The following is a 14,107-nucleotide window of genomic DNA, read 5'->3' on the forward strand; positions in this document are numbered from 1 at the left end:
GCCAACATGAGCTTCTCTGAACCGTTTTTCTTCATAGTGTATCACAGCCTCTGCGTCATCACAGTTACAGTGACGTAGCGGCGTGGTTATTCACCTTCAAGCTATAAAAATGGGCATGATACGGGGACCACCACCGCTGGTACAGAGGCACAGTGCGTCAGCTCTTTAAACCCTGTAAAGCAAAGCCCGCACATACAATGTGATTACAGTACATGCCACTGGAGAGCCCACCCCCACTCACTGGGTATCTGTCACTGATGACTGAAGAGGCAACAGCATCACAGCGACTTTTAAATAGGCTACATCTCTCATGGCTTAGTTCCAATTCCAAATGTTAATTATAAGATGAAATCATGGAGAAAAGCAGTAGTTATATCCACATAGAGATTACAGATTGATCTGTAATCTTCTCAGATACCTTTGGGGGTCCCCTGACTACACACAGGTCCACCACCCATGGGTCTATTGGATGGTGTTGGTGCGTGATGAGATGACAAGGCATCACAGGTCCCTGATCCAGTCACATGTCCCGAGGATCACGGGATGTGAGTGTGAGTGTGTGAGTCTAAAATTAGGTAACAGAGCACTGCTGCTGTATTTATGGCACATCTGTATCCGCATATCTATCAATTTATAGAACAGGACAATCCACTAAGGGTTGTCAGCTTGAGTTCAGTCGGATTTAATGCCTTCTAACAACTGTGGCCTTACATTATAGTTTCTAACTTGACTTTTATTGGATGAAATATATAGAAATCTGTGGTCAAATTGCTCAAAAGAACATGAATTGAATGTCCTTTATTTGTTTTACACAGAATTTAAAAGCCAGTGGTCTCACTGTGCTTCTTTGGGCAAACCACAGGGGTCAGTTGGCCAGTCAACAAACAGTTGCCTCACCAACAACAGCAGCACTGTGCCAGCAGCTGAGCTTCGTGGAGGAGCCACTGTCTCTGATGTGAGTGATATTCTGGCAGATCTCTAAAGAGGCTGAGGTGTCAAGTAATAATGGTCCGTGGGAGTGTGGTGTCACATGGCAGAGCAGAGTAGATTGGTGACCAGTGAAAAAACAAGCATTTAAAGAGAGCAACACATTTTTATTAACACCCACAACTTCTTCCATATTAAACAGTAATACCTGCATAACAACACAGCCCTACATTGTCTTCAATTATAGAAGAAAGAGCACTACTGTTATGTGAGCAACACAGTATATAATGAACACATGTAGTTGCCAGCACAGTAAAATTTAAATAGGCTACATCATGAAATTTATGATGGAAGTATGAGCATAAAATAAAATAAATACACATATGAAGGTAGGAGGAGCTCAAAATAAAAGTGGGGCTATTTTTGAAGAGAGGCATCGGGTGAGAAGTGCTGACATGAGCTGATGTGTGATGCGTGTGACATAGCAAGGAGTTAACAGGGTGTAAAGTGCTGTTTTTCTATGAACAGTGGTTAGACTGGATGAAACATTGACTTTAATCTAATATATGTCGATCATAACCATGAACCTTTATGGGAGCCTTGAGGATATTTAAATGTTACCCACAGTATAATATCATTTTCACTGATGTATGTAAAATTTAATAGAACATGCTGCCCCATGAACTAATCATTTCTTTCATATATTGAATATATTGAAAAGGGCCCCAGATTAACTGAGAGTATAAAAAGGAAATGAAACAAATCAGGAAATTACTGTAAAATAAATAACCTTAACATACATGGACATTTTGCATTTAAAAAACATATACCCCAGGTTGGTTGATGTCCCACTTACAGAATATAGCCTCACAAAACACTAACATTCATTCAGTCAAAGTAGATTCTAAGCTACAGTATTTTTATACTGTAACATAAGATGTTGTCTTGCAAAAAAAAAAAAAAAATTCCAGCCCTATAATTAATCATAATGACCTAATCATAATGTCTTTTCTACTCGCCTAAGAAACATCAGCACTAAGGGACTTTTCTCCTCCCTGCCATTTAATCCACTTACCTTGCCTTCAGTCAGAAACCATCAGCCAAACAAACAAAAACAAAAAACAGCTGATGAATCGATAGATAGCACCATGTTCTGGATTTTACAATCAGCTTGATTTAAAGTCAACACATTAGAGAAAGATTTTACAATCAGATTGATTTAAAGTCAACACATTAGAGAAATAATTAATCATAATGACCTAATCATAATGTCTTTTCTACTCACCTAAGAAACATCAGCACTAAGGGACTTTTCTCCTCCCTGCCATTTAATCCACTTACCTTGCCTTCAGTCAGAAACCATCAGCCAAACAAACAAAAACAAAAAACAGCTGATGAATCGATAGATAGCACCATGGATTTTACAATCAGATTGATTTAAAGTCAACACATTAGAGAAAACATGAGTCATATAACTGAATCACTGGTTTACAGTTAGCAGTCTTGCTGGTTTAAATGGTTGAAGCTCATGGGCTGGACAAGCTCTCTTTTTCCTTTTTCTGCCCATATGGGGCATAGTAGAGCAATCTTATGTGTCGCTCAGAGAGGGAGAAGTCATAGGACTTGGGGGAATGCAGAGGGATGATGCCTGTTTCCTTTCACAGTCTTTCCTCTTTCTTGTTCTTTCATGCCCCTCCATGTTTCATTTGTCCCCTCAGCGACTACTCCATGGACCCATTTCAGTGACAACAACTGAATCAGTTTATCTTGGTGGGAGAATGGAAAAAAATGATGTGTCAGTCTGTCTTTGTGTGTGTGTAATCGATGGAGAGCTATAACAATTATATGCATAAATGTTATATAAGACTCCAGGTGTCTGCTTAGATTTTTGCCATGTATCACTGGAGTGTCCATGTTTCTCAGTAAGAAATCTTACCCATTCTCTGTTACTTTCCATTTATGTTCCTCTAGACAAAGGCCTCAGGGATGTCGGAGCCATTAATTTTGATGTAGATCTTAGCATTTTCTTCCTTCTGTTGTTGCTCTCTGAGGAGCGTCCGTTTGTAGCAGATCAGGTAGAGAGGCAGCAAGAAGCCCAGCATACTGAGAACAAGAAGTCCAACATTGACCTGGAGGACAACAGCAGAATTAGCCATGCACTGGGCTTTACAGTAATTTGTGTGCCGTTTTGTTTTGGGTGTGTGTTTATTCATACCCAGAGTGGATCTCCCCCCAGGGGTCCCATCATAGCCAGAAACAGGGGTTGCTGCAGCAGAGCAAACACAGCACTGACCAGAGACTGCATGCCTGTTAGACTGCCAAACTGGCAGGATGGATACCTGGAGAGACAGAAGAGTCTCAGTTTGAAGCCACATCCACACACAGAAGACCAAGGTGATGATAATGATGTGTGCGTGTGTGAGAATGTGTGTGTGTGTGGTGTGAGGTTAGTGGCACAGTGAGACTTACACAGCAGCATAGAGGCCACCGACAGCAGAGTGGAGGAATCCTCTCACCACAGTGTGCAAGACAAATGATACAATCTGAAGAAAGCCAAAGTAATTCATTTGGTTAATTTATAAGAGCCTTAAAGGAACTGCTCAACATTTTGGGAAATATCTGTATTTACTTTCTGCAGAGAGTTGGATTTAAAACATCAAGATACCACAAGGCTACAGCTATGAAAATTTAGCTTAATTTGGCATAAAGACTGGAAACAAGGGAAAACAGCTAGCTCTATCTAAAAGTAATAAAACAATTGCCAGCCTTATATATTAGTAGTTAACACACTGTACTGTATGTTGTGTTGTTTAATCTGTATCCAGCCTATGCTGATCAAGTGATGTACCTGTATCTAATTTTGCAAACTGGATAATGTAAATTCCCACGGGGATGATTTTAGTCATGTGGACCTTTAAATAACTGTCTGTCTCTGTTGTCACCAGCCTGTAAAATAGGCTAATCAGTAATTTAGAAAAATCTCTGTAGGCCATAAAGAGAAACATACAGTATAACTTTACCAGCTGTTTACTGTATTTTGCTGGCCTGTGTGTTTGTCCAACAGTCAATGCAGACCGCTCACCTGCAGGGGGAGATTAGGCACTAAGCAAGTGATACCAAATCCCACCAAAAGGAGGTTTGTGAGGACGAATGCTCGCAAGGCATTGGTCACCTTCTGGGTCTTCCGGTCTCTGCGCTTTTTCTTCGGCTCACCCCTAGTGGTTGGAGAGCAGATCATGACAACTTTATTTCTTTGCTCTATTCATCACACTATAAATGGGTTAAGGCAGTCTAAGGGACAACTCTGACTTGACTTACTTGCTGCAGGGTTCCTTTTCTTCCTTGCCATCATCACAGTCCTTCAGCTTCCAGTCCATGATCTGACCAATCACAGGAGTGGTCATCAGGCAAAGCAGCTGCAGCACGCCAAAGATGGAGGAGTAAAGGCTCACTGAGATCATAATAAAGGAAAATGGTGGTTTGAAAAAAGAAGAGAATAAGAATGAATATCAGAAATTAAGAAAAAAATGATAAAGGTGACTGAGAGTTCAGGTTCTTTCCTACCTAGTTAATAACTATGATGGAATAGTTAATTATTAGTGTGAGGTAATTGAGCAATACAGAGAAAATGGCTGTTCAAAAGTCAATATGATGCCATTATGTGTTTGATTGTTTGTTTTGTCTTGTTGCTTTTCTTCTTTTGTCTCTCCTCTATCCACTCACCCCAACCGGTCGAGGCAGAAGGCCGCCCACCAAGAGCCGGGGTCTGTCGGAGGTTTCTTCCGTTAATGGAAGTTTTTCCTCCCCACTGTCGCCAAGTGCTTGCTCAAGGGGGATTTGTTGGGTTTTCCCTATGTAATAATATTGATAACAGTAAGGTCTAGACCTTACTTTGTAAAGTGTCCTGAGATGACTTTTGTTGTGATTTGGTGCTATACAAATAAAATTTGATTTGATTTGATTATGAGGGGGATTTATGACCAGGCAAGTAATGAAAAGTGCATCTAGTGAAATTGCACATATGATGTCTAGTCTGTGCTGGTTTTGAGGACAAAGTTAGTTAATAAGTACAACAAATGGCATCTGGTGGTTTCAGATTGAAGCTGAATGACAGCTGAAGGACGAGGTTATTGACATGCACAACAAGGTCAAATTATGAACTAACAAAACTAGCTATGAAAAAAACAGAAGGTACTGATGGTGAATCTAGCACAATATTAGACTGTGTTAGCAAACCTATACAAGACTACAGGTTAATTCTAAATGTTGTAAAATAAAAAGTTAAATCTAATGCTTTAGTAATGTATTAATACAACTATAGGCTTTTGTTCTCACCAACTTCCATTCTCTCCACTGAAAATTCAATTAAAACCAAGTAAGTCCAGCTGCTTTTAAGTCATGAATCAAAGTTACTGAGCACTGTTTGTCATGAGATACACTGCAAAAATAACTTGATTCTAGATAAAGCAAAAATAAATAAATAAAAGTTTGACAAATATTTAAACAGACCTGTGTTGAGGTCTCCATCACTGAGTGACTCTAAGACACTGTTCATGGCCCCCATGTAAAACAAGAGGCGAAGCTGAGTGACGGACATGGTCACCAGACTGAGAAGGAAGATTGGGCTGATGATACTTTTCAAGAACGACTGGGCTGCAGAGCAGGACAGAAAAGAAACATTGATAAATAACACACATTAAAGTGAAAAGTGAGTCTGCTGTTGACATCTGCACTCTTACACTCTTCTTCTGGCTTGCACTCCACTTCCAGATCCATGGTGGAGAGGCAGAGCATGTTGCCATCCTTAGTAGGCAGATCCTTCTGTTGCAGGCTGTTGCCCACACTGAGACGGCGGCCCACGGTGGTCACTTGGCGATAAAACTGCTTCCCTGTGATTTTGTGGTCAAACCCAAGCCAGCTGAACTTGATCTTCACACTGAGAGAGCAGAAGAGGAGAAAGGGAGGGTCTTATATTGTATTTGTAAAGTGTTTTTTGATGCATGTAAGCCTGCTCAAAGCACATTCACACTGTTTGCCCAGTCACCCATTCGCACACCAGTGGACAGCCACCGAGACCAACTTGGGAATCAGTGTCTTGGTCAAGGACACTTCAACATGTGGGACTTGAATCATTAACCCTCCAGTCTGGAGATGACCTGTGCTGTAAAGATAATGTCCTGATCCTACAAGTCCTGCAGTCCTGCACAAATCAGCCTACTGGAAAGGTTTTCTGCTGAATAAGCCAGTCAAAAGTGTGGTTTTAATGAACAGGGATTTACCACAAGATGAGTTTACCTGACCAGCGTTATCATCAGCAGATGGACTTTAACCTTACAGCATTACACAGCAATTTTTGCACATATTAGTAATGAATTGCCAAACGATGTCAGTGATGAAGACTACATATACTGGAGAACATATGTGACTGCTGTTACTTCAATAGTTCAGCTAGTTTTCTATCTAAAACACCAAAACCTATTTTCACTGTATCACTGCAATGACCACTCCTTGAGAATAAAAACACTGACTTTGGTTCTAAAAATGAAATAACACCATAGACATGCATGTGCTCTTGCTTATAAGTTAGCATACATTTGTACATGTGGGACATTTACTGTCCCTGGTATCTGTGTGCATCTGTGGTACTAACGTGTAGTCCATGTCCTCTGGTCCTGGGAATGGTTCCAGTGGCCAGTTCAAGAAGCAGTTCAGGAAGACCAATCCAGCACAGGCAGCCCACACCACCAGAATAGTGATGAAAGATATGCCAAGGTCATATATAACCTGTGCACATCAAAACATGACCAATAAATACAACATACAGAGGAGAGAAGAAATATAACAAATGGGAAAGAGCTTCAAAGTTCTAAATGTGCTTCTGGATCCACACCCCCTCTTTAGGTTCCTGTTACTGAATTAATTTAGACTGTGTTGCATGGAATGACAATAAGAATGGCATTACTGTTTTGTCATTTAATTGTAAATTTGGATACGACTGTATGATATTGTAGGAGTGGTGAAAAAATAGTTATCACAATGTCAGTGCAGGTGTGTGAATGTATGCAGGGTGATTCAATGTTTATTACCTTGACACCAGGGAAGGTGACAGCAGAGGAGGCATAGGAGCCAATCATGAGGGCGATGAAGGTAGAACGGAGGTTTCCGAACATGTTAGGCAGCTGGAAAGAGAGAGGAAGAGACAGACCGGATAAGATCTCTCTTCATGACCTGTCTTTCTAATACCTTTCTAAGGTTGAATTGCCCAAAGTGACAGGTGATATATTTCACTATAAATGTGAGTTTAAAGGATAAACCATCTACTGCCAAGACCATGTTAACCTCAGCTGCACTATAGTTGCTCTAAGCCTGAATCTTAGAACAGATTAGGGACATGATCAGGGTGGTGCCTACTGACACTGGGGTCAAAGGGGACAATCTCCAATCAATCTCTAAACAGACAAGGCACCACAGAAAGAACATCAGGGACAATCAAATCAACAAAGTGGCATGGAACACCAGTGAAAGCAATATCAAACAGCATCACATAACACACACAACTGGCCAACACATAACACAAACACAGTGTTGACAAAGTCTATACATCTGGAACAATCAGAGAGGACTACAGAGGTGAAGTTACATGCAAATAACATTCATTTTGTCTTTTGCATACTTTACTGCCATTTGAGGAAAGGGAAAAGAGAGTTGGGGTAGAAAGCAGGAAACGGGGCAGAATACAAAGGCATTCACCTGTTGCTGAACAACAAAAACAGCAACCAACATTCAATTACACAAGACTGAAGAGTTGTCCGTGTCTAACTAACTCATGATAAAACATCCGAGTCAAAGTATTTCCTAGAAACATTATCAGGAGTACGTGTTTCACTGCTCCAATAGATTTTTAAACAAGTCAGATACAAATGATCCTGGACTGTAACAGTGTCGGGACAACAGACGGCAGGGAGCCGGCAGTGGCTGCTGAGTGTTACCCAATAGCCCTCAACTGAGAATGAGTCCCTGTAGGTTTGTAGTGAAGTAATGGAAAAAAAGTCAAGGAACCGTGGACAGTGTAATTATTAACACAGCACCTGAGCATTCAAGTGTAGTATATCAGGTTGTCAAGGGCATGATCTGAAAGGGGGAAACACGATTTTATGCACAGACTCTGGAGGATTCCTTAGGCTGAAGCCAACCAGAGAAGAGCAAACAAAGCCCTAAAGAATGATTTTACTACATAATTGACATTAAAGCCAGTGGCAGCAACTAATGAGAGCTCTATGTGGATACAACAAATAAAAGATGTAGTGGCAACATCCTGCAGTGGCATAGAAACTGGGTGTTTTGTTGGGAGATTTACTGTACAGCATCACCATGGTACAACCCATGACTCCGGTGTGAGTCACAGTAGGCTGAACTGATGGTAAAGGGGGTGAATGAATGCAAAGGAGTGGTGAGGAATTAACCTTGTGAACTCTACAAATCCACAGTTGTTTTTCTGTTTCTGTGCATTTGTGGTTCTGCTCAACTTTAAAGGGAAGCTCTTTCATCCCCAAAAACATAAATTGAATTCTAAAAGGCAAAACTTTTTACTCTGGCTAAAAAAAAAAGAATGGGAAAGTCATCGTGGGGTTTTCATGATCATGTGTCTTACTGTTACCCTTTCTTTTAACTTGCTACACAATGTGAAACTGCAAATTAGAAGTGCAGCGCTGCTCTACTGCCTCAATACCCCCTTTTGCGAGGGATGGCGTTCAAGTGCACTCCCACATATTAACTTTTGAGATCTGTAACTATTTCTGAATGTGCTCACCGTGATGTTCTTGCTGAGGTATAATTATAAATGTAGTGGAAGGTGATAATTAACAAAAGGAGGTGCTTGTTCTCACACTCTCTCTTTCCAATCAAGTGTCCCTTCCTGCTGTCCAAGGTTGAGCCTGTTTGTCCACAGGAACACAACGTGACATGTAAGAGGCCAGGGAAAAATACAGGAGACAAGAGAAAGGGTGGAATGCCAAACAAGACAGCAGGAAGAGGGTGAGCAGATGGGGAGCCAACTGTGCACACTTACTGTGAGAGAGGTGAAGGTCATGCACATGCCCCCAAAGCCATTGAAAGTCAGGGCAATGAAGATAAGAACAGAGAGTTCTGCAAATGACAAAGATGACTGTCAGTATATTTGGCCAAGTATGTTACACACAAGGAGTTTGTTTCCGGTACCCTCAAACTAATGTACAGTACTTGTCAAACGTTGCCACATGCTTTCCCATTGAATTGAATGAGAAAAAGTCCAAACTTTTAACTTATTGTTTTGAATAAAGTGCAAAAAGGTAGATGAATGTTCTTCAGGCAGACTTACCATTTGGTTGGTAGGCTCCATACGCAATCAGTAGACAGGACAATCCAAAGCACATGCTGAAAATACACAATTGTTTGAAACACTGTACATATTCACTCATGGCAAGTTAAGATACAACCTATTGCTGACATTTTTATTATGATTTTGTTTTGGTTGTTTCATCCAAATTACTAAAGACCAGATTGTATCCTTGATCCCATTGTTTAGGCATGAAGGTTTCATTTGCCCAGTATTTGAAGCATCTGTCTTTGAGATTCCTGCCTCCTTCCCCAACAAAATTTTGTTCATGGAGGTCACAAAACTGAAAAATTACAATTGCATGTTTCATTCCAGAAATAACATCATGGTTAGTCTAGATCATTTCTTCTCTCCATCGCTTACCTGCCGAGCAGTCGTAGCTTGCGAGGGCCATATTTATCCATGATGATCCCCAGTGGTAGTGTGATGGCTGAGAGCAGGAAGGAGCCCACTGTGAACGCCAGGTTCAGCATCTCATCCTGTTCTTTACAGATCAGCCAGCCGTTCATCCTCAGGGGCGCATCAACAGGGACAAGGGGCCTCATCTCCACTCCATCTCCCAGACCAACCACATGACCCTCGGTTTCATAGTAGTCGGTATATTCATCAGGTGTTGGTATTGCCACGGGTTGGGACAAATTATAGCTGGAACTGTTACCTGAAAACATGATGAAAGCAGATAAAAGAGGTACTACTGTAGATACATTTTGGAGCCAAAAAAAAAATCAAGATAGGTATACAAGTGGAAAAAATGCTCACATTTCATTTGGCCAGACTGAATAAAAACATCATCCTGCACATCAATATATACAGTAGTGGCCACATGTGCACTGAACATGGGTTGAGTTTTGTGGAAAACCTAAATTGAAACCTATAATATCATATCAGGGGCAAAGGCAGAAGCAAAAACACTTGAAGATAAACATTCATTTTTACCCTTGTGCAGTTAAGATCAACAGAAAGAACTCAGTGAGCTTTTACTAAGATGCTATTTAGATTTTATTTATGTGTTGGAATGCAAGGGATAAAAAAGTGATAAGCTGGCATTGGTAATAATAGGTCCAAAAGTTCAGGACATGTCCAAGTGAGGGAGCAATGGGAGCAAAGTTTGGGAATTGAGCATGTATGAGCTGATTTTATATTTCCATATCAGCCACCTAATATCTACAGTTGATGCAAATATACCTGTGGCATCCCAGTGTGAAACACAGTGACGTGCTCCATAATAAAGTGCCAAAGTCTACCTCGGGAAACCAGATCATAGATTTTGTTACACTCTGTGCAGCAAAGCCAAAAGAGGCAGCTGGTTGACAAAGTACATATCTGAACAGTGATGTTGTTTGGCATGTATGAACATGAATAGTTTGTAAAAGCCTACCATAGATTTTTCAAAGAAAATACACAAGAACTGTAGTAGTACAAGGCATTACATAAAATATCCGCATGGTTTTCCTTGTGCTCAATGACCTACACATGTAAAATCAAGCTTTAACTATTCTCCTCATATCAGTTCTGCTTGTGTGCAAATGTCCAGTCTACACCATGATGTTATCTTTCATTCCGCCATTTTGTTTGCCTGTTTTCTACTGTTCATCACTTTGCTATCAGTGCCCCCACAAACACCTTTTATCAGTGGACTTTAAACTTCCATATTGCCAGTAATAAAATCCTGCCGTGTTCCTCTATCACACGTCACATGTCTGAAAAGAGCTGAGCTGGTTTTGTTCTCCTCTCCTTCTTATCTCATCTGAACTAGATAAGATGGCTGTGGCAGTGCTTCAGGATGTCACCTACAGCCATGGATGCTCAAGTTTTATTTCAGTGGCTCAATCACAGCTGGAACATCTTTACTATCCTATAAAGTGATTAACCTTTGCTGTTAAATGTAATAAGAATTAGCCTTAAGTAATTAAAGGTTTAAGGTTGAGTTTTAGAATTTGTTTTTAGTGTTTCTGAACAAGTGTCAGATTAAGTTGCATGGCCTGGTTCCTCTCTCATCTTCCTTGTTTACACTCTTGTGTATCAGTTCCACCTTTGTACTCAAAAACACAAACATTTCAGTCAAAATGAGAGATGAGGCAAAAACAAGAAGAAACATTTGAGGTGGACTTGGGAAGATTGTAAAAGGACAGTTAATCCAGTCCACCATCGGCTCATCACTTTCCTCTGAATAAGTCTGCTGCCACGCTGGCTGGAGCCACTGTAAATGAAAACACTGCAAGGGGCAAGCAGAATGAGACACTTCATCAAGTTTATGGGACACTGGGGCCTTATTTCTCTTTAACTTTGGGCCACTTAGCCTACAACCTGCAATCCTGCCCTCTAATTTAACTTATCAGGTTTAATCTCCAGAGTCTTGAGAACACAGCTCAGGACCCCTTCATAGAAAACATTTATTCTTCCTAAAGAATGAAAGAGGCAAGAAAGCAGGAGTGTTGAGTTACGTCTTGAATCAAAAGCTTTTACCCTAACTCAAGATGCACCCATCTTCACCAATTCTTGCTTTAACAGCAAATTTTAGTGCATTTCAGATGAAAAATGAGGAAATGTCTCAAAAACTATCTCCACTATAACTTAAAAAACATTGATCTTTCCCAGGCAGTTACTTTAAAATGAAGGTAAACCTAACTAAAGATTTGGAGATGCTGTATATAATGGAACAGGCACAGAATAAATAGTCACTCCATAACTTTTTTCTCAGCAAATGCATTCCTAACATTTGCATCTTTTGCAACTTACCCTCTTCTTTGCAAAGGTAGGAGTAGAAGCCTTCTGACTTGAGCATGATGAGGAGCGACCCCCATCCCAGCAGCACAGCGGAGAACAGCAGATTCTCAATGATAGCAGTCACTGCCATCCACCAGCGCCTGGAAAATGCTGTAGCCAGAGTTGGAGCCATGGTTGTGGGGAAGAAATGAAAGGCAGAGAAGAATGTAGAAGCACAGGAGGCAGATGGAGAAAGGGTGAAAAACCACCAGAGAGGAGAGAAAACAGCAAGCTGGGAGCGCTGAGAGAGCCTCTCTGATTGACTCTCAGGATGAAGGATCACTGATCCCTTATCTGTGAAAAGAAAGACACAAGAGGAGGAGGGAGATTTTATAGTTAGCCTATCACTGACGTCACTGAAGGGCAGGAAGAGTCCATTCTTTATCCATAACTAGGTAAAGCCACTTAAATTTGAACTGAACTAAATATATATCAGTGTACTGCATGAATTATAGAGACTAAAGTTAATTGTTTTTAACTGAAAACCTCCCTTCTAATTGTACATGGGGAGAGGTAATGACAATTGCTCTAAAAAAATTAAAACTAAACTAATAGTAACAATAATGGCAAAATATTAACTCTCCTGCACAAAGATCACTGCATCACTCTGCTGCTGGGGCAGATATTACATCATATTATAAGCACTACTAACTGCAGAAGCATCCAAAGCATCCAAGGTGGCATCACAGACTATGTGCTGTGGTTCAAACTGGTCCAAACTGGACTGAAGACAAACAGGGTTCACTCACTGCCCCCTCATCCTATGTACCCTCTCACTCTCTCTCCCCCTAAATGTCCTCTCAGGCCCATTCAACTGCAACTTTCCTCCTCAATTACTTTGGTGCATCCAAAACACAAAAGAGCTGCCAGACAAACAATAAACAAATCAGCTCGCACAGCCAACCTCTGTGTGTGTCACACATATACTGTACATGCACCCACTCACAATCTGTTCTACCAGTAAGATAAAAGTAGTTGCAGACGTAGTTGTATAGGTCTCATGGAAATGAAATAAGCAAGTAAACAGCACAGTCCTGGATTTCTGTATATCTGTTGTCTTAATTAAATTTTTCCAATATGTTTTTAATGCTGCTAAGTAAATTACAGGCATATGCTAAAAGCTACACAGGTAAAATACAAAGCTCTGTACCTCTCCTTCGCTGTGAGCAGCAAAATCCTACTTCAACCCTCCAGATTTAAGTGACCACTTAAAAGAAACTCCAAGTTTATATACCCAGGCTGTCTTCACAGAGAGCCCCCTATTGGCCATTGGTCTTGTCTACAACTCTGCCAACCAGCCCTCAACAACTTTGTATACAGCCCTCGCACTGTGATATTTCTAAAATCATGGGGACTTAGGAGTCAGTTTGTAGTCCTATAGATGATATTTTTCTAAGATATGCTTTAATAGTACAGCTGTACGTGTTCAATGGAAGTGAGAAGCAGATCAAAAACATGCTTTACCTGGGTGAGTGAAAGGATTAATCAAGCCAAAGTCTGGCTGAAAACATAAAGGACTTCTGCAGATAAGGCTCCATCACAGCTATCAACTGTTGTCTGGATCAATAGCAGGCATTGATAGAAAACAGGAGGCAGACCCGGAGATGACTACCTCATTTCAGCTGTTACATAAACTGTTTACTGATGTTTACTGTGTTGTGTTTAATGTTTACCAGGATATGATCAGCTGAGGTTTAAAAGTCTGCTTGCACACACTCAAACTAAGGGAAGTACCTATTTACCTATTTATGCCAGTTGCATCCAGAAATTCTTGATTTAGGTCATTTCTATACACTGATGTGATGCAGTATTATTTAACTGTCAGTGTTTCATCTCTTAATCTTTAATTTGCATGATGGTAGGTTTGCAGTCAATGTGCATGATTGCTGTGCTATTTAGTTTGGGTATAAGGGCAAAATAAGTCAACTCTTTTTGTATAAGTTTTAATTGGTGGTTTCATTGTTTTTCATTAGGCATCTTTGACTGTTACCTTTTTTGGTATCACTTTCTGATAATGCACAAATTATAAAGGGCTTATAA

The 14,107-nt window shown here is 40.5% G+C and overlaps 1 protein-coding gene across 4 annotated transcripts; it reads right to left on the reverse strand.

The window, feature by feature from the left end:
- Positions 1–52: 52 nt before the first annotated feature.
- On the reverse strand, positions 53–14,096 carry slc43a2b (solute carrier family 43 member 2b). Of its 4 annotated transcripts, none has more exons than XM_020598458.1 (17): positions 13,218–14,096; positions 12,041–12,361; positions 9,665–9,959; positions 9,284–9,339; positions 8,996–9,072; positions 7,014–7,106; positions 6,578–6,711; positions 5,667–5,863; positions 5,437–5,580; positions 5,263–5,280; positions 4,246–4,378; positions 4,010–4,142; positions 3,397–3,470; positions 3,143–3,266; positions 2,864–3,056; positions 2,213–2,693; positions 53–1,946 (listed from the first exon to the last, which is right to left on the reverse strand). In XM_020598458.1, exons 2-15 carry the CDS (start codon positions 12,198–12,200, stop codon positions 2,895–2,897), a joined length of 1,800 nt encoding a protein of 599 aa, XP_020454114.1. In that variant the 5' UTR covers positions 12,201–12,361; positions 13,218–14,096; the 3' UTR covers positions 53–1,946; positions 2,213–2,693; positions 2,864–2,894. The 4 variants fall into 4 exon arrangements, with proteins under 4 accessions (XP_020454114.1, XP_020454112.1, XP_020454115.1 ...); XM_020598456.1 differs by having other exon boundaries at positions 53–1,920; positions 2,187–2,693; XM_020598459.1 differs by lacking the exon at positions 5,263–5,280 and having other exon boundaries at positions 53–1,920; positions 2,187–2,693.
- Between the last annotated feature and the right edge of the window lie 11 nt (positions 14,097–14,107).

Source organism: Monopterus albus, unplaced genomic scaffold (assembly GCF_001952655.1).
Source record: "Monopterus albus unplaced genomic scaffold, M_albus_1.0 scaffold38.1, whole genome shotgun sequence".
NCBI lineage: Eukaryota > Metazoa > Chordata > Actinopteri > Synbranchiformes > Synbranchidae > Monopterus > Monopterus albus.